The sequence below is a fragment of the Taeniopygia guttata genome, chromosome 11, assembly GCF_048771995.1.
Source record: "Taeniopygia guttata chromosome 11, bTaeGut7.mat, whole genome shotgun sequence".
NCBI lineage: Eukaryota > Metazoa > Chordata > Aves > Passeriformes > Estrildidae > Taeniopygia > Taeniopygia guttata.
Genome location: NC_133036.1, coordinates 11573128 through 11592331, shown reverse-complemented (window position 1 = coordinate 11592331; position 19204 = coordinate 11573128). Strand labels below are relative to the sequence as shown.

Below are 19204 nucleotides of genomic sequence, written 5' to 3'. Positions count from 1 at the left end.
CCAGAGACCCCCCACTCCTTCCAGAGCCCCCAACCCCTCCATCACCCCCAGACTCCCCCAATCTCCCCAAAGATCCCCCACTCCTTCCAGACACCCTCGCTCCTCCCACCATCCCCACCCCAGACTCAAAATGAGACCCGGAGCCCCTGGAAAAGGCAATCTGATATAAATAGCGATTTACAAAGAATACAAAAATAGAAGGATGGGGGGCAGCACCCCGAGCCAGCACCCACAGGACCCCACAGCACCCCCGGCCAGCACAGCCCCCCGAAGCAGAGAACCGTGCAGCATTTGCCGGGGGTAGGGGGTCCCTGGAGGTACCAGTGGTCCTACCCGGGCCCCCCAGCCCCCAGGGTGTGGGAGCTGCTCCCAGGGGGAGGGAAAGTACAAAAAGCGAAAAGTGCATCAATCTACATGTCCTGCCCCGGGCCCCGGAGGGTCCCTGCAGCCCCGGGCACAGACACGGCGTTTGTTCAGCCTTTGGGAGGTTTGGGGGTCACTGCTGGGGGGCAGTGGGGCATGGCGGGGGGAGGCCAAGCCCCAGGGAGCAGGACCCTGGGCCAGAACACCCCTCTGCACCCCTGAGTGCCCCCTGTAAGACAAATGTGTCCCCCCACCCTGAGCAGGGCGTGGAGACCCTGTCATGCAGCAATTGGGGGGTCCCACAGCCTCAGCCCTGCCCCATGTGGGGACAATGTGACCTCTCTGGAGGAAGCCCCAAGGCAGGGGGACCCTGACTCCCCTGGACGTGAGCTGGGGGCACCAGGGGTCCCCTGGGGGGGGCCCGAGCTGGCCCCACTCCAAGGCACAGGCGGTGAGATCGGCGATGGCTTCAGCCCCGGGGGGGAAAAGCTGGTGTGGGTACCCCGACCCCCGGGGGGGAAGAGCTGGTGTGGGTACCCCGACCCCGGGGGGGTAGAGCTGGTGTGGGTACCCCGACCCCCGGGGGGGAAAAGCTGGTGTGGGTACCCCGACCCCACGGGGGGTTAAAGCTGGTGTGGGTACCCCAACCCCCGGGCACGGGGGGCTGGCAGCGCTGGCGTGGGGCAGGAGGGGCTCCCCCCGCAGCCGTCCTGCCGCGCTCCCGGCGGGATCCAGGGCGGGATCCCAGTCCCAGCAAGGCACTGATGGGGCAGGAGAGGTTGGGGGGCCCTCTGTGACCCCCAGCTGGTTGGTGACAGGGCGAGGGCGCTGGGGCACCTATGCCAGCAGCCCCATGCGGGTGACTTTGGCCGAGAGGAAGGTGTGCAGGACAAAGACGATGGGCTTGGGGCAGGAGTGCAGGTCCAGCGCCTGGAGGGAGATGGAGGGTGGTGTCAGCCGCCCCCAATCCCACCGGGGACTGCAGGGCTGGGGGCTCCCATCGGCCAAACCCAGCGAGTCTGGGCAGCCGGGATGCTGCAGGGATGGGAAAGCAGGAGGAAGCAGGGGGTGCCCTGGAGGAAGACCCCCAAACCAGGGCTGAGCCTGGCTGCCCGCTCCTCACCAGCTCCCCCTCGGGGCCCCCGAAATCCAGGTAGAGGGTCCTGATGCCGTCATCCGCAGACATCTTCAGCCGCTCATAGGGGTAGCGGAAGAGCACGCTGGAGCCTGGCTGGTCCCGGGAGATGGTGAACCCGCCCTCGTAGTGGATGGAGAGCTGCACCTCCTGCCCGCCCAGCGTGCAGCCTGCGGGCACAGCTCCGTCAGTCCCGAGGGGGCCCGGGGGCAGCCGGGGGCACGGGGGCAGCCGGGGGCCTGGCACCGCAGCACTCACCCACGGTCACCTCCTGGACCAGCTCGGCGGCGGCGTGGCAGCCCTGCACCAGGACGCGCGTCCACGCCGACAGGTCGCGGTGGGTCTCCACGCGGAAGACGTGCATCTCCACGCCCTGGCGAGAGCCCGTGCGCGTGGCGAACGTCAGCTCCGAGCCCAGCGCGGGCGAGCGGCGCCCGGAGCCGGAGTGCACCAGCCTGGAGGGAAGCACAGGGCTGGGGTCAGCGGTGCCACTGCCACGTCACCCCGTTGGTGTTTTGGGGTTGGATCCCCGCTCTGAGGCACAGCCACGGCCCCAGGGGCCCAGCCCCGCTCACCTGGTGGCCACCAGCGGGTAGCTGTGGCAGGGCGAGGCCCAGGCGTCCCTGGTCCAGGGCATCCCGTCGTACAGCAGCAGGTCCTTCTCCGTCACCGCCATCAGCACCGGCCGCCACTGCTGCCGCCCGCCGTCCAGGCGTGCCTGCCGGGCACCGGGGCACCGTGAGGGGTGCCAGGGGCCGCCACAGCCCGGCGACCCACCCCTGAGCCCACGCTCACACCGACCCCGACCCAGGGGTTCCCCATGGCTGGGCAGCACTGGGAAACCAAGCTGGGAGCAGCCCCCCCCGGGGTCCTGCTCACCACACTGCCAGGCTGGCTGCAGCTCTCAGGCAGTGAATTCATGGAATAGGGGTGGTGTGATGAGGGCTTCCATCTGGAAAATCCCAGTGGGAGAAGGGGCTGAGGGCATGGGAAACGCTGCCATCAGCGGGGCACGGCTGGATGGGAGAGCAGCAGAGCCAGAGCCCAGGCTGGGCTCTCTGGCTGCATCCTCAGCCCATCCCACTGGCACCACTGTCCCCGGGAGCAGCCGGCACGTCCCGGCAGCGCGTACCTGCTCGGCCAGCCAGGCGATGTGCTTCACCTCCCGGCCCCCAGCCGGGGGGCTGCCGGCGCCCAGCGTGGCATTGAGCTCGGCCAGGACCTGGGGCAGCAGCGCGGCGATGTTGGCGTGCAGGGCACTGAACCAGGCGTGGGCCGTGGCCGTGTCCCGGCAGCGCAGCACCAGCGTGTTCCGGCTGTCCGGCGAGTGCAGCTCGATCAGCCTGCGAGGGGACGGGGACACGGCCCAGGCTGGGACATCAGGGAGCCCCTGCCTGGGCCCAGCACAGCAAACTGGCCGCACTGGTTTGGGGCTTGCGCTGTGCATCTCCACCTGCCAGGGCTTTTAGCCCTCATTTTAAGGCAGAGGGGCTGCCAGGCGCCTGGAGGGAGCACTGCATAGCCCTGGCCAAACCCTCTGCAGTGTCCTCGCACAGCTCAGAGGGCGAAGCAGGGGTCATGGCTGCAGTGAGGGGCAGCCCAGCTGTGCCCGGGGTGTCCATGGGGTGCGGGGTCCCTCACACTGGCACTGGTGGATAGACCTAGTCCTACCCTGGGGGTCTTTGGGGAGCAGGGTCTCCCCCATCGGGACCCAGCAGCAGCCCCTGCCCTCACCTGTTCTCCAGGTCAGGCATGCTGAGGTTCCGGGCAGCGAAGCACATCTTGAGGGGGATCACCTTGCGGTCACGGGGGCCCTGGTGCTGGGGGGACCCCGAGTCCTCACTGCCACTCAGGCTGGGGGACTGCGGGGCCGCCCCCTCCCACGGCAGGTCTGACACCAGCGATGGCTTCTTGATGTAGGGGGTCACCTCCCGCATGAACTTCACTGGGGGGAACGGGGGCACAGTCAGGCCTGGGGAGGGTCCTGCACCCCACACCACAGCCCTGTGCCCCAGGGTTGATCTGACAGGGCAGCGTGACCCTCACACAACAAGGCTTGGAGGGTCCTGGGGGGGTCCCACCCTGTCCGGGTCAGAGATGTCCCGAGTGAAGGACGGTGCTGGCAGCTCATCCCGCTGCTGGCGCGGGTGTAGGAAGGGGAAGGCGCCACAGGACAATGGTGCTGGGCAGGAGGTCAGGCTGCAGCCCATCCTGGTCCCATCCTGCCCCGCTGCTGCTGGAGCAGCCGGGACTGTGCCCGCCAAGTTTCCAGCGATGCTGGGCCGGAGCGCCGCGGGGCGAGGAGGGTGGGCAGCCAACACATCCCGGCTCCTCGCGCCTCTCCAGGCCGGGAAGGAAGGAAGGAGGCACCAGCTCCTGCTCCCCCCGGACCGTCCCACCCCGCTGACAGCAGCCCTGGACCCCCGCCCGGACACGGCTCTCGGCCGCCCCGCCAAGCCCGGCAGCCAAGGCCAAGGGAGGGACGCGCTGGGGACGGAGATGGGGCAGCGAGAGGGAAAACCAAAGCAAAGCGGCAAATGGGCTGTAGTGCTCTGGGAAGCAAGCGCTGAAAGGATCCTGGAGCCGGCACAACGCCACAGCCAGGCCCTCTGCAGGGGGAGCGGCACTGCCGTGGGGCCCAGGCTGTGCCACTGCCAACCCTTCGCCGTGGGGCTGCCAGCAGGAAGGGGAGCAAGGATGGGGCGGCAGGGACGGGGAGTGGGCAGGAGACAGCAGCCCCCCGCTTCCCAGCGGCTCTGCTGAGCCACGAGGTGCCTGCCCTTGCTGTGGGCAGCACAGGAGTTAATATTAGCTGCCGCCGCCGCGCTGATCCCGGGATTACCGCCGGCCCCGCACCCCTAATCCCGCTGCCGGGCCGGGCAGCGCCGCGGGCAGCAGCTCCCGCCGCGGGGCCGCTCGGCAGATGTTTGCCAGATGTGGGCAGCTGCCGCCAGCACCGGCAGGGAGCTCAGCACGGGGGGCTCCAGCTCAGAGCGCTGCGAGCACTGAGCCCATGCAGTCAGGAGGGTGAGAGGCCAAGCTGGGCAGGCAGCAGCTCTGGAGCCAGGCCGCTGCCAGAGGAGCGCGGGTGCCCCGTGGTAACCGGGAACGGTGGATGATGCCCAGCACCGCGTCTGCCCACGGTGGGGACAGCAGAACGGGCTCCCAGTTTCCAGTGGGCAGCATCCATGGTGCAGGCAGGACACGGAGCACCTTGTGCCAGCAGGGACGTGGCCAGCACGGGGCTGGGGGCACCTGCAACCACCCGTTCTGCTTCTGGCGAGCCGGTGACCGGCACACAGCCGCACCACACGGCCGCTCTGCCCCGGCAGAGCCACGGGCACCCGGCAGAGCCAGCGCCGCCCCACCCACGCGCTCACCGCAGAGGAAGCCCGGCTGCCGCCTGCGCCCCTCGCTGCCCCGCTGCAGGAAGGCGGCTGCTCCGGCTGCCACACCGGCCTCACCGGGCCGGGCCCCTGCGCCCCACGGCTCCCGAAGGGCTCCCTTCCCCCGGGGCAACGGATGGGCCCGTGGGAGGCGCCTGGCGTGGGCCCCGAGGCCAAACCCAGCCCCAGGATGGGTGACACCAGCCCCACGGAGATGCCGGTGCGGGGCTGGTGGTTTCCTCTCCACCACTGGCACAGAGCCCAGCAGAAGCTCTGGCACCTGCCAGGGTGGTCACAGCTCCAGGGCTGTGAGGAGGGACCGGGCTGGATGGCACTGGATGGCCAGTGACCCCTACCAGCCCCTCTCCCAGCACAGCCATCGGGCCAGCAGTGCCCAGCACAGGAAAAGGGAAAAAAAGAGGAAAGGGGAAGGGGAAGGGGAAGGGGAAGGGGAAGGGGAAGGGGAAGGGGAAGGGGAAGGGGAAGGGGAAGGGGAAGAAGGGAAGGGGAAGGGGAAGGGAAGGGGAAGGGGAAGGGGAAGGAAAGGAAAGGAAAGGAAAGGAAAGGAAAGGAAAGGAAAGGAAAGGAAAGGAAAGGAAAGGAAAGGAAAGGAAAGGAAAGGAAAGGAAAGGAAAGGAAAGGAAAGGAAAGGAAAGGAAAGGAAAGGAAAGGAAAGGAAAGGAAAGGAAAGGAAAGGAAAGGAAAGGAAAGGAAAGGAAAGGAAAGGAAAGGAAAGGAAAGGAAAGGAAGAGGTGTCTGCCGTGGCGCCTGTGGCGGAAGCGGGGGACAAACACAGCCCAGAGCTGGAGCTGCTGCAGGACAGGATCAAACGGGAGGAAGGACGGGCAGCGGGAGGAAGGATGGGCAGCGGGAGGAAGGACGGGCAGCGGGAGGAAGGAAGCACGGGCTGAACCGTGTGTGGGGTCCCCTGGGGACTCTCGCTGTGCCCAAGGGCAACCACCACCACAGCACCAAGCCTGACACCACTGCTCTACCTCGGCCCCTGTGGTGCCCCAGCCGTTCCCCAGCACCTCGTGCCAGGTGTGCCCGCACTGGGGAGCCCAGCCGTGCCCTCTCATGCCACTGCAGCGTGCCAGGAGCTGGTGGCAAAGCGGCAGCACCCGTCCCTGTGCCCTGTGCCCAGCAGGCACCCCGTCCCTGGAGCAGGCTCGTGCAGCGGAGGACACACGGACGTGCCAGGACAGCAGGACAGCGCGTGTGGCACCACAGCACTGTATGACAGCCCTCCCTGACGGCACAGGGTGGCCTCGCGGTGCCCCGTGGCACACCGTGCCGCGCCGCCGGGCCGGGCAGGTCCTGCCCGAGCTTGTCGGGCTGCCGGGAACAGGTCGGGCAGGAGCCGGTGGCTCCGTGGGCCAGTCCCGTGCCAGCTGTGCTGTGGGCACGGGGCCCGCGGGGACACGGGCAGACCCTGGACCAACACCCGGTGTCACGGCCCTCCCTGCGGACCGTCAGCCAGCCTGGGGTTGGCAGGGATGGGGACAACCTGCTCAGGGGGACGCCCCAGCCAGGGGACCCCAAGGCTGCCCTGGGGGATCCCAGGTGTGGCTCTGGGGGACCCCAGCCTGTCCTGGAGGAGCACAATCAGAGAGGTATCCTGTCCCTGTGCCCGGCTCTGCGGGCTGCCATCCCGCCACACAGGGACACCCCGACCCGAGGGACACCCCAATCCTGTCCCCGTGCCCCCTGTCCCGCGGGCCCCCCGAGGCTCCGGGGATTTGGGGGGACGCACGAACACGGCAGGACCGGCGTGGGGGAGTGGCGTCCCACACCCGGAAAAGCGACCCAAAGCGGGTCCGGGAGCCCGGGGACAGCGGCAGGGGCTGTGCTGGGATCCGGTAACGGCGGGGGAGCACCGGGGCGGGGGACAGGACAGCACCGGGGGCCCGGACCGGGGATTCGGGGGGAGAGGAAGGGGCTGAGGCGTTACCTTCAAGGATGACCTCCCTCCCGGCTCTCTTCAGCGCCTGCACAGCTTGATCGTGGGTGGCATCGCGGAGATCGACGCCGTTAACAGCGAGGATGGCGTCGCCTAACCGGAGCGCTCCGCTCCTTTCCGCCGCCAGCCCCGGGAAGATCCGTGAGATCAGCACCGGCATCCGATTCTCTCGACCTCCCTTAATGCTGATCCCGAGCCCTCCCGCCTCCGCTTTCACCACCCGCACCCTCCTCACGCCACCGGGTGCCGCCGCCTCCGCGTTGCCGTTCACCACGCCGTTCACCACCGACGGATCGCCGGTTCCCGGTTCCGCCGTTAAGCTCAGCGTTTCGCCGGTCAGTTCGGCGGACACGCGGACCCAGCGGTCCCGCAGGAGCAGCTCCAGCAGCCCCGTTTTACAAGCCCGGGTCCACACGGCCATGCCGCCGCCGCCGCCGCCGCCGGTCACCGGGGAAGGGGCGTGGCCTGGCGGGAGGGGCGTGGCTTGAGGCCCCGCCCCCGCCCGCATGGCGCGCTGCGGTAGGCTCGGGGGCGCGAGAGGCCGGGGCAGGGCCGCCCCGCCCCCGCCTCCGATACCACCAATCAGAGAGCCGGCGGCTAAGCCTCCGCTGCTGCGATTGGTCGCGCTGAAGGGCGGGGCTCAGGCGGCCACGCCCCTCTCGCCATGTCTGGCGCTGGGATTTATTTGGCGCGCTGCGATTTATTTCGCGAGTCCCGCTTAAAACCTCCCGTGTCCTCCGCGATCCCCGATTTCTCTCCCTCCGTCCTGGGGAAAGACGCTTCCCTGCCCCACGCAACACCCACAGGCCCCCGTCCTTAGGGAATGAGGCTGCCCGGCCCCAGGCAGCACCCACGGACACACACAACTGATGCAGAGGGAGAATCCAACGCTGGGATTAGACACTGAGGGAAAAGCGATGGAATTTGAGGTGTCTCATCCCCGGGTGGAAGGATATGAAGATCATGTTGACATGATGGTGGTGCGACAACAGGGAGTCACGCACAACAAGGATGAGCCCTGAGCCCGGGCATGTACACAACAGTGAGGTTTTATTCCTACAGCACCTTAAGAAAATTCTTACAGTGCCCCAGGAAAGCAGCACAGAGACAGTTCCCAAGGTTGGAGTGGCTTCTTCTGCTCTCAGGTGCCAAATTTCTTCTGTTGGACAGGCTGAGGCAGCTGGGTTTTGAAGTCCATGATGGGTCGTTCCACCACAACCAGGCAGTTCTTGTCCAGCAGATCCATGAAGAGCAGTGGCTGCGAGGCCAGAGATGGGAATCATAGAAATAGAGAATGGTTTGGAGTAGAAGGGACCTTAAAGGATCTCATTCCACCCCCTGCCATGGGCAGGAACACCTTCCACTATCTCAGGTTGCTCCAAGCCCTGTCCAGGCTGGCCTTGGACACTGCCAGGGATCCAGGGGCAGCCACAGCTGCTCTGGGCACCTGTGCCAGGGCCTCCCCACCCTCCCAGGGAACAATTCCATCCCACTATCCCATCTAACCCTGCCCTCTGGCACTGGGAAGCCATTCCCCCTTGTCTTGTCCCTACCCTTGTTCAAAGTCCCTGCTCCCCAACACCACCACCCACCTGGAACTTCTTGCAGATCTTGAAGGCGTGGAGCTGCCGCTTCCTGGCCGTCTCGGGGAGCTGTTTCAGGGTGCTCTGGTTCATCAGGATGGCGCCGTCGTCGGGCAGGGGCTGCGGGAGCGGCACAGCGCGGGTCAGGCTGCCCCCGGAGCGCCCGGGCACCCCCGGCCCTCCCGCCCGCTCACCAGGGACTTGTCGAGCACGCAGAGCAGGAAGGTGTCGTGGAGCAGGATGTGCGAGGCGTTCTTGGGGTTGAAGGTGATGTGAGTGATGGGCGAGTCCCGCTCCAGCCAGAGGCGGTGCAGCCCCCGGCTCTGCACGGCGCGGCTCCAGCCCGTGTACTGCTTCTCGGGGATGCTGAACTCGGACAGCTGCGGGGCAGCACGGCAGGGACACCTCAGGGGCTCCTGCCAGCAGCTCCTGCCAGGCCCCCGAGCCAGGCAGGGACACGGGCACGGGGATGGGAGCAGAGCCACCAGAGCTCGGCTAGCAGAGCTCCTACCTGCTGGTCCGAGTAGGCAATGACGAGGTTGTTGGTGGTGGGGTGGATGGCGAGGGCCGATACGGCGCAGTCGTAGCGCGGCACCATGCAGTGATGCTGCAGGAGGGGACAGTGCGCTGGTGGGACCCGCCACAGCCACCGCTGACAGCCCTGCCACACACCCACCCCCTTGCACAGCCTCCAGGACTGCCTCTGACCCCCTTTCCCACACACCCACCCCCTTGCACAGCCTCCAGGACTGCCCCTGACCCCCTTTCCCACACACCCACCCCCTTGCACAGCCTCCAGGACTGCCCCTGACCCCCTTTCCCACACTCCCACCGCCTTGCAGAGCCTTCCAGGGGTCCCATCCCGTGTCCCCTGAGGCTGGGGGTCCCTCCCAGGCCCACCTTGAAGCATTTCAGGTTGTAGATGTGGATGGCCCAGTCGCCGCTGACGGCTGCCAGCCAGCGCCCGTCCGCGCTCGGCGCCAGCAGGTAAACGGCCTCGGAGCAGCCTGCAGACAGCCTGGGGCTCAGAGGGGTGCTGGGAGCCCCAAACCCACAGACACCCAGCCCCACATCCCCCCTGACTGTCCAGTGCCAGGCCCCGAGGGCACAGACACCCCCAGGAGGGGCTCACACACCCTCAGGGCAGGAAAGGGGGACAGCCCCGCTCTGTGCACCCACAGGGGAGGGGGATGCGGAGCCCAGGAACCCCCAGCCCCACCCCAGGAACCCCCAGCCCACACCTGAGGGTGGCCGCAGCGTGTGCAGGTGCTTGCAGCCCCCCGGCTCCAGCAGCTGGAAGACGTGCACAGATCCTCGCGCGGAGGCCACGAAGAGGCTGTCGGAGCCGGCGGAGAACTGCAGCTGGTAGGCTGGAGGCAGCAGCTTGGGCACTTTGGGGACCTGGCAGCGGGGAGAACGCAGCCCTGGCAGCCGCCCCGCTGCCACCCAAACCCCCACGAGTGACGCTGGCCATGCCAGGCCCCACGGCCCCCCGCCCCTCTGACCTTGCTGAGGCTGACGCCGTCCCCGTCGCAGTGCACGCGGTACAGCTGGAAGCGGGAGGCCGTGGAGTAGCCCAGCCAGGTGCCGCAGGGTGAGACGCTGCTGCAGTAGATGTGCTCCGGGCCCTGGGAAGGCCACGGGACTGAGGGGGGCCCGAGGAACCCCCAGAGCCCAGCACACACCCCTCACCTGCCCCAGGGGCACCCTCAGCCCTACCTTGCTCTTGAGCTGCAGGAGGTGCTCGGGCATCCGGCACAAGGGAAGGACCTCGCCATCCTTTCCTGGCAAAGAAACCACACGGACGCCGGTGAGAGTGGGAAACCCACACGGGGCTCTCTGAGCAGCTGGGGATCCTGGGGGAGTGCCCAGACCCTTCCCTGCGGCCCAGGACAGCTCAACCCCCAAATCCCGCTGGCAGCCTGGGCTCTGCCAGGGAGCTGCACCTGTGACTCACCTGTCTCCTCAGTGGAGCCAAGTCTCCAGAGCTCCAGGTACTGGGAGAACTGGAAGAGGAGCAGCCGGGCTTTCCTGGCGCAGGAGACGAGGCGTCGCTGCGTGGAAAAATGGGCAGGGTGTCATGGACCCACAGCCTGGCACAACGGGCTGGGGCACAGCCGGAATGCCCTGGAGTGCTGCTGACTCCCCACGGGGGTGAGCAGGGAAATCAGGTCCCATGGGATGGGAGCCTGCAGATGGAGACCCAGCAGGACCAGCTTGGCAACTTCCACTGCTCCTTGGCAGAGCCTCCAGATGCACCAGCAAAGGAGACAAACAGGGCAGAGGAGGGAGCCAGGGTCAGGGAAGGAACCCTGGCAGGGCAATGAAGGCACCTGGAGGGGCAAGGAGATCCAGCCCTTCCAGCCCCACGACCCCAGTCAACGCATCACTCACGTGGGGGAAGATGAATTTTCGGAGCACCGCGTCGTAGTTCTTCTTCTGCATCTTCTCCATCAGCGGGCGGATCACCAGCTGGGCATCCAGGCCTGCAAGCCACGCACAGCTCAGCCACGCCGGCCCCGGGAGGGGAGATCCTGCCCGGTCCCGGTGCCAGTGGCAGTCCTACCCCCGGAGATGAGGGCGGTGGGGCTGTGCGCCACGGCCCGCACGTCGTGGCTGTGGAACTGGAACACCTTGGTCCGCACCCACTGCTTCTCCAGCCCGCCCAGCCTCACGGGCAGCAGCTGCAGCTGGAGGGTGGCCCCGGTGGAGGTGCCCACGACTATGCTGTCCTCTTTCTGCGAGGGAAACGGGACGGGGCTGTGGGAGCAGGCTGGGAACAACAGGAGGGCACTGCCAGGAGGCATCACCTCCACTCCCTGCCAGCCTGGGGGCACCTGGGGGGTGTCACCCACCTCTGACACGGCCAGCGAGAGCACGGCCGAGGTGCTGACGGCGCAGGACTCTGCCAGCGTGCCCTGCTGCCAGTCCCAGAACTGCACCCGCCCAAAGGAGTCGGCGCTGACCGCGGTGCCGCTGGACAGGAGGGCGATGGCCCACACCACGCACTCGCGCTTGGCCTTCTCCACGTGGTGGTTCACCATGATCCTCTGCACCGTCTGGCCTGGAGCGGGAGGAGGTTGGGGGTGGCAGGGGGATCCCCCAGGTCCCGGGGGATGGGATGGGGCTGCTCCCGGGACAGGAGGTACCTGAAGCGACGTCGATCACACGGAAGAAGTCGATGGAGCCAGCCACGATGTGAGTGTCCGAGGGGTGCCAGGACAGGCAGAGGACACGGCCTGGGCAGGGAGACAAGCTCCGTGGGCTCGCAGCCCCACGGTCACCGGGGTGCCCGGAGGGACGGCGCTGCACCGGGACTCACCTTTCCGCCTGTCCAGGTTCCGCTCAAACTGGATCCCCTCAGCAACGACTTGGAAGATCTTGACAGAGCCGTCCTCGCAGCCGATCTGTGGGGGCTGGGATCAGCACGGGACACGGCGGGACCCTGTCCCCGCCCCGGTGCCGCTCCCGGTGCCGGTCCCGGTGGACTCACCGCCAGCTGCGTGCCGGTGCCGTTGGCCACCATGCTCCAGACGGGTCCCCCGCCGCCGTCCACGCCGCGGCCCACGCTCAGCCCGGCCAGGTCGTACTCGGTGATGTCCCCGCCGAGCCCGGCCCCGAACAGCCGGGCCCCGGCCGCCCAGCACAGCGACTCCACCGACCGCGCCTCGTGCCCGGGAATCACCTGCGCGGGGACGGGTCACACCGGGGCACGGGCCGGTTACCGCCCGGTACGGCCACATAACGCCCGGTACAGCCTCGGTGCGGCTCGGTGCAGGCCCAGCAAGGCTCGGTACGGATCCGTAGGGACTAGTAAAGCCTGGTCGGTGCCGATCAGAACGACCAAGTACGCACGGTACCGGCTCGGTACGTGCCCGGTAAAGCCCGGTACGGCTCCGCACAGGCCCGGTACATCCCGGTACGGCCCGTGCCGGCGCTCTCACCTTCTCCTGGAAGTAGTTGGCGGCGAAGTTGTACACCTCGACGGTGCCGTCGGTGCGGGCCAGCGCCAGGCGGGTGCCGCGGGGCTGGTAGGCGATGCAGCGCACGCCCGCCGGTACCAGCCCGAAGAACCGCACCCGGTGCACCTGGAACTCGCCCATGGCGCTGTGCCGGCCCCGCCGCCGCTCCCGGTCCCGGTCCCGCTCCCACTCCGGTCCCGGTCCCGCTCCCGGTCCCGCTCCGCTCCCGCTCCCGCTCCGCCGCACGTGCGCGCGGCGCGCCGGAACCGGAGCTGCCCCGGGGCCGCGCGGGAGCGGAAGCGGAAGCGGCGGCGCGGCGGGAGATTCGTGCGGGGCCGGCGGCGGCGGGGCCGGGGCGAGCGCACGGTACGGGCCGGAGGGAGCCGGTCCCGAGAGCTCCGGCCGGGCTGCCCCGGGCCGGCCCCGCGGCACCGGCGGCCCGCGGGACCGGGCGGCGCGGGGCCCGGGCAGCGATCCCGGCCGGGGGCTGCGGTGGCCGGGGGGGGCGGCAGGGCCCGTAGGGGCACGGGGGGCTGCGGGAGGGGACGGGTCGGGGCGGGTCGGGGCGCTGGGGGCTGGATCTGGGGGGGCAAGCAGCTGGGCTTGGGGATCGGGGGGCTGGGGACATTCTATAGGGTCTGAGGATCTGTGGGCCCAGAGCAGGGTCTGTGCGTGGGGGGCTCTGTGGGGCACGGGCAGAAGCTCCTCCTGGGGTCCCCAGAGGGGAAGGGCCAGGGGTTGCTGCCCCCCTGCCCGCTGCCCCCGCCCTGACCGTGTCTCTGCAGCCCCTGGCACGGCACGGCCCGGCCCGGCATGGTACAGATCGTCATCTCCAGGTGAGCCCCGCGGTTCGGTCCCCGTGCCCCCTGTGCCCTCTGGGGCCCGGGTGACACTCCCCATCTCTCCGCAGCGGCGGCGCGGGGGCCCTGGCACAGTGGGTGCTGCTGGAGCTGCAGGGCCAGGTGGAGCCCCGGCAGAGCGGGGAGCTGGCTGGGAGCCTGCTGGGAGACCTGCACTACACCTGCCAGGTGAGACCGGGCACCGCCGGGACCTGTGGGGATGGTACAGCACAGCCTCACCCTCCGCTCTCCCCAGGGCATCCCCATGCTCCAGCCCAACCTCACCCTCTGCTCTCCCCAGGGCGTCCCAGTGCTCGTGGTGGGTCACCACATCCTCTACGGGAAGGTGGTGCAGCTGGAGAAGCCGTTTGCTGTGCTGGTGAAGCAGGGAGGAGCCTCCCAGCCCAGCCCCGTGGGGCCCCATGGCCACTACACCGTCACTGCCCTCATCAAAACCAAGCTGCTCTTCAAAACCCGCCCCAAGCCCATCATCACCCATGTGCCCAAGAAGGTCTGAGGGGAAGGATGCGGGCTATGAACTGTGATCTGCTGCTGGAGAAAGCAGCAGGGACTTGGGGAGATCCAGGACCTCATCCCTGTCCTGCACAGAGGACTCTGGCACTGCTGGGTCCTGTCTGGGCACCCAGAGCCCTTCCTGGGTCACTTGTCCCCCCCAAAATTACTCTTTTCAGAGAGCAGCCAAGCTCTTGGCCACAGACCCTGTGGATCACTCCAGGAGATATGGCTCCTGGTAGGCAGAGACTCCTGTGAGCCTGGGCAGGGGTGTCCCACCCCGGGGCTGCCCACAGTGTCCAGCACGTCCCAGGGATCCATGGAGGTGCCAGTGTGGAGATGTCTCCTCCTACCCCGTCCCTGCAGCTGTAGGAACACCAGTGCCACGCGGGGACTCAGGACCAACCTCCCTCAAGTCGGGCAGGGGCTTCAGGGACCCTCCCCAAAACACACCATGTGTCCTCACTTCAAGTCTTTATTTCCACAACTCCGTCGGGATATAAAAAAAACAGCCTTTTCCACCCAAAATATGGAAAAAAATTCCCCTGGCAGGTTCAAAAATAAATAGATTTACAAACCATCTGCGATAATACCAAAGAGCTACAAAAGTCTTCTAAAAAATCTTGTATTAAATTAAACAAAAACCAGCTAAAAGCTCCGTCGTAGAAAGGGATTTTTATCCAAGTCCTGAAAAAAGGACCCACAGGTGAATTCCCTGGGGAGGGGAAAGTTGGGAAGCACCTTGCCTAAATCTTCCCACTGCTGGGAAGGTAGTGGGGTGGGAGTGATGGGGCCATGGGTTGGCCAGAGCATGACATGGCCCCACGGGGTCTCCAGCAACGCTCCGGCCAGCACACAGCTCCCCAGTTTTCCCAGTCTCTCCATGCCAGGATCCCCCCTTGGCTCTTTGGCAAAGCTGAAGGAATCCGCTGCCCTCCTGGAGCAGCCAGACCCCCCGACAGGCCTGGGGGGGCTGCCCGTGGGTACGTGCCCGCACGCAGCCGTGGGGCAGAGGCAGCACCAGCCAGCAGTGCCAGTACCGTGCCGACGGAGTCTGTGTGTCCTGGGGGTGGGAAGTGCTGTAGCACCACGGAGGTGGGACTGAAATCCCTGTAAAAAGCACCGAAGGGTGGAAAATTGTGGAGTGGGGTGTGGGGAGCGCGGCCAGCAGCGCTCCACACCAGGATGCTCCATAGGGCACAGCTGGGATGTAGCTGGCAGCACCTGGTTGGGTGGTGGGCAGCCCTGGCTCAGCTTCTCTGTGGCCAGCTTGGGATGGAAAAATGAAAATATAGGAAAAGTTTACATCTTAATAAAGAAAAAAAGCAAGATTTCAAGATCTGATGAGAAATGCCAAGGGTTGGGAGCGCTCAGCGCTGCCCAGCAGCTCCGGGATTGGGAAAAAGGGGACTGGGGGTGTTCACTCCAGCATGTGGGATCACCCCAGCACCTGGTGGTTCCAGGATGGGGAGGAGGGGACGGAGGGGATTACCCTGACACATCGATCGCCGTGGCACGTGGGATGACCCTGGCACGGGACCACCCCGTGGTCAGACCTCGGTGAAAACCAGCCCACACTGCTCCTGCCTCTTGCCGCAGCGGCGGGCAACGATGGCCAGGTAGAGGGTGAGCAGGGCCACCCAGTAGCACGCATAGAGGATGGCACCTGAGACGAGGAAGGCCACCTCGGTCTCGCTGAAGAGGTCCTGGCTGTAGGCGGTGTAGGCCAGCCCGCCCAGCAGCACTGCCACCCACACCGACACCGGCAGCAGCCCCACGAAGTTCACCACGATGGTGCGGCGCCCCGAGGTGCCCCAGCCCGACTTGTTGATGGTGGCAATGGCGAAGATTTTGGCGGGCAGCAGGCTGGACATGTAGAGGAGCGCATAGAGGGACATGAAGATCATCTCGGCATTGCCACGCAGGAAGCAGGCGTAGGTGGCCTTGATGACACCCACCAGCTGCACCGTCAGCAGGAACAGGAGGATGTTCCAGACACGGCCGCGGTAGAAGAGCTGGATGACGGTGGCGATGAGGAAGAAGGGGAAGAAGCCGGTGACCACCGACTCGTAGGTCATCCAGAGGTGATGCTTGTGGAACCAGAGCGCGTTGTAGAGCCACTCGCGGAAGTAGGACTTGCTCCAGCGGGTCTGCTGGTTGAGCCAGCGCAGGTACCGCGTGGGCGTCTCCGTCAGGCACTTGGAGCGAGCCGTGTACTTGGTGCGGTAGCCCAGGCTGAGCACGCGGTTGGTGAGGTGCCGGTCGTCCCCGAAGCTGCACTTGCTGCCCAGGAAGGTCTGGTGGTACCAGTCCTCGAGGAACTGCTGCAGCAGCGCGTTGCGGTACATGCCCAGGGGGCCGCTGATGCACTGCACGCAGCCGAAGTACGACTGGCACGCGCGCTCCACGTTGAAGGCCATCCAGTACCGCACGCTGCTCAGGAAGGAGAGCCACGAGTCGTACTTGTTCAGGATCTGGGGAGGGGATGGACGTGAGCCCCGGCAGTGCTGCAGCCCCCCGGGGCCCCCGGCCCTGCCCTCGCCTTGCCGCCCCGGGGTGCCCTCCCCCGTGCCAGGGTACCTGGACATCGCCGCCGACGCCGCCAACGTGGGGGTCGGCCTCCAGGATGCGGAGCATCTCGGCGGTGCAGGCGGGGTCCAGCACCGTGTCTGAGTCACACACCTGGGGGCAGAGGCAATGTCGAGCCCCGCTCCCGCCGCCCACGCGCGCCCGGCAGACAGCCCAGCCCACAGCCAGGCAAGCCTGAGCCACGGACGGCGAGACCAGGCAGAGCCCCGGAGACCGGCAGGCGATGGAGGGGAGCAGAGCACCCGGTGGGACTGGGGCACGGCTGCCCAGGACACGCATCTCCGGCTGCTGGCACTGAGGGAGGACGTGTCTCAGCCACCACACGTGGGGACCTCGCACCCCGTGCCACACTGCCCCACGGGATGGCACCGTGGCGGGCCACGTGCTGAGGAGGTGATGGGACACCCATGGGCAGCAGTCAACACCTCGGCCACCCCCGTGCCAGCGACCCCCAGCCCTGGTGGCTCTTGGCCAGCGCGTGGGGCCAGATCCGGCCCAAGGCACCCGGGTGCTCCTGGGGATTCCCGGGGCTGCTCCCGTTCCACCCACGGCCCCTCTGCCCAGGACGCTCACTGCCCATGTCCCCCAGCCCATGCACGCACCTGGATATAGTCCACGGAGTCTCCGAGCGCGCGGAAGGCCGTGTACATCACCTCCCGCTTCCCGCCCCACTTCTGGAGGATGCAGGAGTAGGTGTTGCTGCGGACCAGAGCCTGAACGCGGGCCAGCCCTTCCCGCAGCCCGGCCTCCGTCTCTCCCTCGCCCCACGCGTGGAAGTTGCTCCTCCAGACGTAGCTGCCGGAGTGCTCGGAGCCCATCACGTCGTGGAAGATGTCCAGCATGTAGGTGTCATCGGGGCCATTCCCGTCCACCACCATCACCACTTTGAGGTCAGGGAAGGCGATGCGCTTGACGGAGCGCAGGCACTTGGTCAGGTAGTCGGGATCCTCCTGGAAGGCGGCGATGCAGAGGGCCACCGAGCGCCCCGGCCGCACCGGCTGCCCCTCACGCCGCATGCGCCGGTGCTCCAGGAAGGCGAAGAGGCTCTGGATGAAGAGGTGCAGCCCCAGGATGGCCCCGTAGAGCCCGAAGGAGAGGTAGTGCTTCTCCGTGTGGATGAACTGGTACCCTGTGACGTAGGCGGCCAGGATTCCCCCCAGCACCGCCACGGCGAAGAGGCTGGTCCCCACGACACGCAGGGCCGTGGAGAGGCTCCCTGGCATCTGCGGGGACATGGGGCACCGTCAGGGCAGGGGGACACCCTCCCCATGGGGTCACCCAGAACGCAAAAGCGGGGTGGTCCTGCTCCTCTGCTGCCCCACGGCCGCCCTGTCCCTCACCGGTCCCTGGTTTGGGAGTGACACCTTCCCAAAGCGTCCGCGGGGCCAGAGGAGGTGCGGGGGTCCCGCACACCCCGCTGTGGTGCCAGGTGAGGTGCGGGGGTCCCGCACACCCCGCTGTGGTGCCAGGTGAGGTGCGGGGGTCCCGAGTGCCCCACTGAGTACCGTGCCAGCACCCCCCATCCACCCGAGCAGGAGCGCGGCTGCTCGCAGGCGATGATGGCTGGAGGACAGGGAAGGGCACGGGGATGTCACACACCGGGGTGTCCCCGGGGAAATCGCGGCCGCCCGGAGTCCTCCTCCAGCGGAGCGGGTGCGGTGGGACCCCCGGGCGCGGGGACGGCCGCAGCCACACCCCCAGCCCGCAGCGGGACGGGACGGGCGGCGCGGGCAGGACGGGACTGCGGAGGCGCACCGGGACGCGGGCAGGGTGTGCGGGCAGCTCGGGGGTGCACGAGCACGTGCGGGGTGCGGAGCCAGCCCCGGGGACCCCCGGCGGCGCCTCCCGGGCAGCCCCCTCCGGCTTTCCCCCGGTCCCGCAGCCCCCGGCGCTCCCGGCTCCTCCCGGTCCCGCAGCCCCCGGCGCTCCCGGCTGCCCGTTACCCCCGGCCCCGCAGCCTCCGGCGCTGCCGGGTTCACGGCACCGCGGGGGCACCCCGAGCCGCCGCCAGCGGGCCGGGACGGAGAAGGAGGGACCGGGACTCACCGTGGAGGTGCCGGTGGTGGTGGTGGTGCCGCCGCTCCCCACCCGCCGCCGCCGCTGCGCGCCCGGCCCGGCCCGTGCGGCCCCTTTATACCGCGGCGGGGCCGGCACCGCCCGCAGCCCGCGGGGGCCCCGCCCGGCACCGGCACCGGCACCGCCGGCACCGCCCCCGGCACCAGCACCGGCACCGGTTCCAGCTCCGCCCGCAGCCCCCGGGACCCGCCCCGCACCGGCAGTACCTGGCACCGGCCCCAGCCCCGCACTGCGGGAGTGATGACCGGCACCGGCGGCACCGGCATCAGCGGCACCCGTGCTGCACCGGCACCGGCACCGGCACAGACATCATGGCACAGCTGCTGTACCGGCGGCACCGGCAGCGGCTCCGGTGCTGCACCGGCACCGGCATCAGGTGCGGGCAGGGCGCGGAGCCAGCCCAGGGACCCCCGGGACGCGCTCGGGGTGGAGGGAGGCACTGGGAAGGTGTCACCCCCAACCAGTGACCGGGGAGGGACAGGGACCGGCCACTCCATCCCCCCCAGCCCCACTCTTGGGACCCCTCTCATGACACCCACGTGTCACCTTCCTGTGCCACTGTGTCCCCGCGTGGCATAAGCCACCCGTGTCACCCTGTCCCTGTGGCTGGTGGGTGCCAGGACAGGACCAGGGTCATCCCGGGGACAGCAGCTAAAAGCTCCTGTCCCTGTCCTTGTCCCTGTGCGGCCTGATGGCAGGGGACACCCCGCTGGAGGGGCCATTCTGAGTCTGTAGGAGGCACAGGCTCGACTCGGGGCTCAAATTCAGCACTTCTGGGTTTCCCAGCCCAGCCGTCCC

General features: G+C 68.0%; 3 protein-coding genes across 3 annotated transcripts; all 3 read right to left on the bottom strand.

The window, feature by feature from the left end:
• Nucleotides 1–144: 144 nt before the first annotated feature.
• On the bottom strand, nt 145–7367 carry SNTB2 (syntrophin beta 2). Its single transcript, XM_030282556.4, has 7 exons — nt 6836–7367; nt 3233–3443; nt 2631–2841; nt 2074–2216; nt 1757–1953; nt 1487–1668; nt 145–1293 (listed from the first exon to the last, which is right to left on the bottom strand). The coding sequence occupies exons 1-7, from the start codon at nt 7350–7352 to the stop codon at nt 1201–1203; spliced, it is 1554 nt and encodes a 517-aa protein (XP_030138416.3). The 5' UTR covers nt 7353–7367; the 3' UTR covers nt 145–1200.
• A 508-nt stretch (nt 7368–7875) lies between these two features.
• UTP4 (UTP4 small subunit processome component) lies at nt 7876–12674 on the bottom strand. The gene is made up of 16 exons (XM_030282551.4): nt 12372–12674; nt 11921–12112; nt 11750–11834; nt 11577–11666; nt 11283–11491; nt 10994–11165; nt 10822–10913; nt 10385–10481; nt 10147–10211; nt 9933–10055; nt 9669–9828; nt 9328–9434; nt 8939–9034; nt 8622–8807; nt 8437–8547; nt 7876–8102 (listed from the first exon to the last, which is right to left on the bottom strand). Exons 1-16 carry the CDS (start codon nt 12528–12530, stop codon nt 7986–7988), a joined length of 2061 nt encoding a protein of 686 aa, XP_030138411.4. The 5' UTR covers nt 12531–12674; the 3' UTR covers nt 7876–7985.
• A 1529-nt stretch (nt 12675–14203) lies between these two features.
• HAS3 (hyaluronan synthase 3) lies at nt 14204–18499 on the bottom strand. The gene is made up of 4 exons (XM_030282555.4): nt 18377–18499; nt 16933–17553; nt 16322–16423; nt 14204–16215 (listed from the first exon to the last, which is right to left on the bottom strand). The coding sequence occupies exons 2-4, from the start codon at nt 17551–17553 to the stop codon at nt 15292–15294; spliced, it is 1647 nt and encodes a 548-aa protein (XP_030138415.4). The 5' UTR covers nt 18377–18499; the 3' UTR covers nt 14204–15291.
• Between the last annotated feature and the right edge of the window lie 705 nt (nt 18500–19204).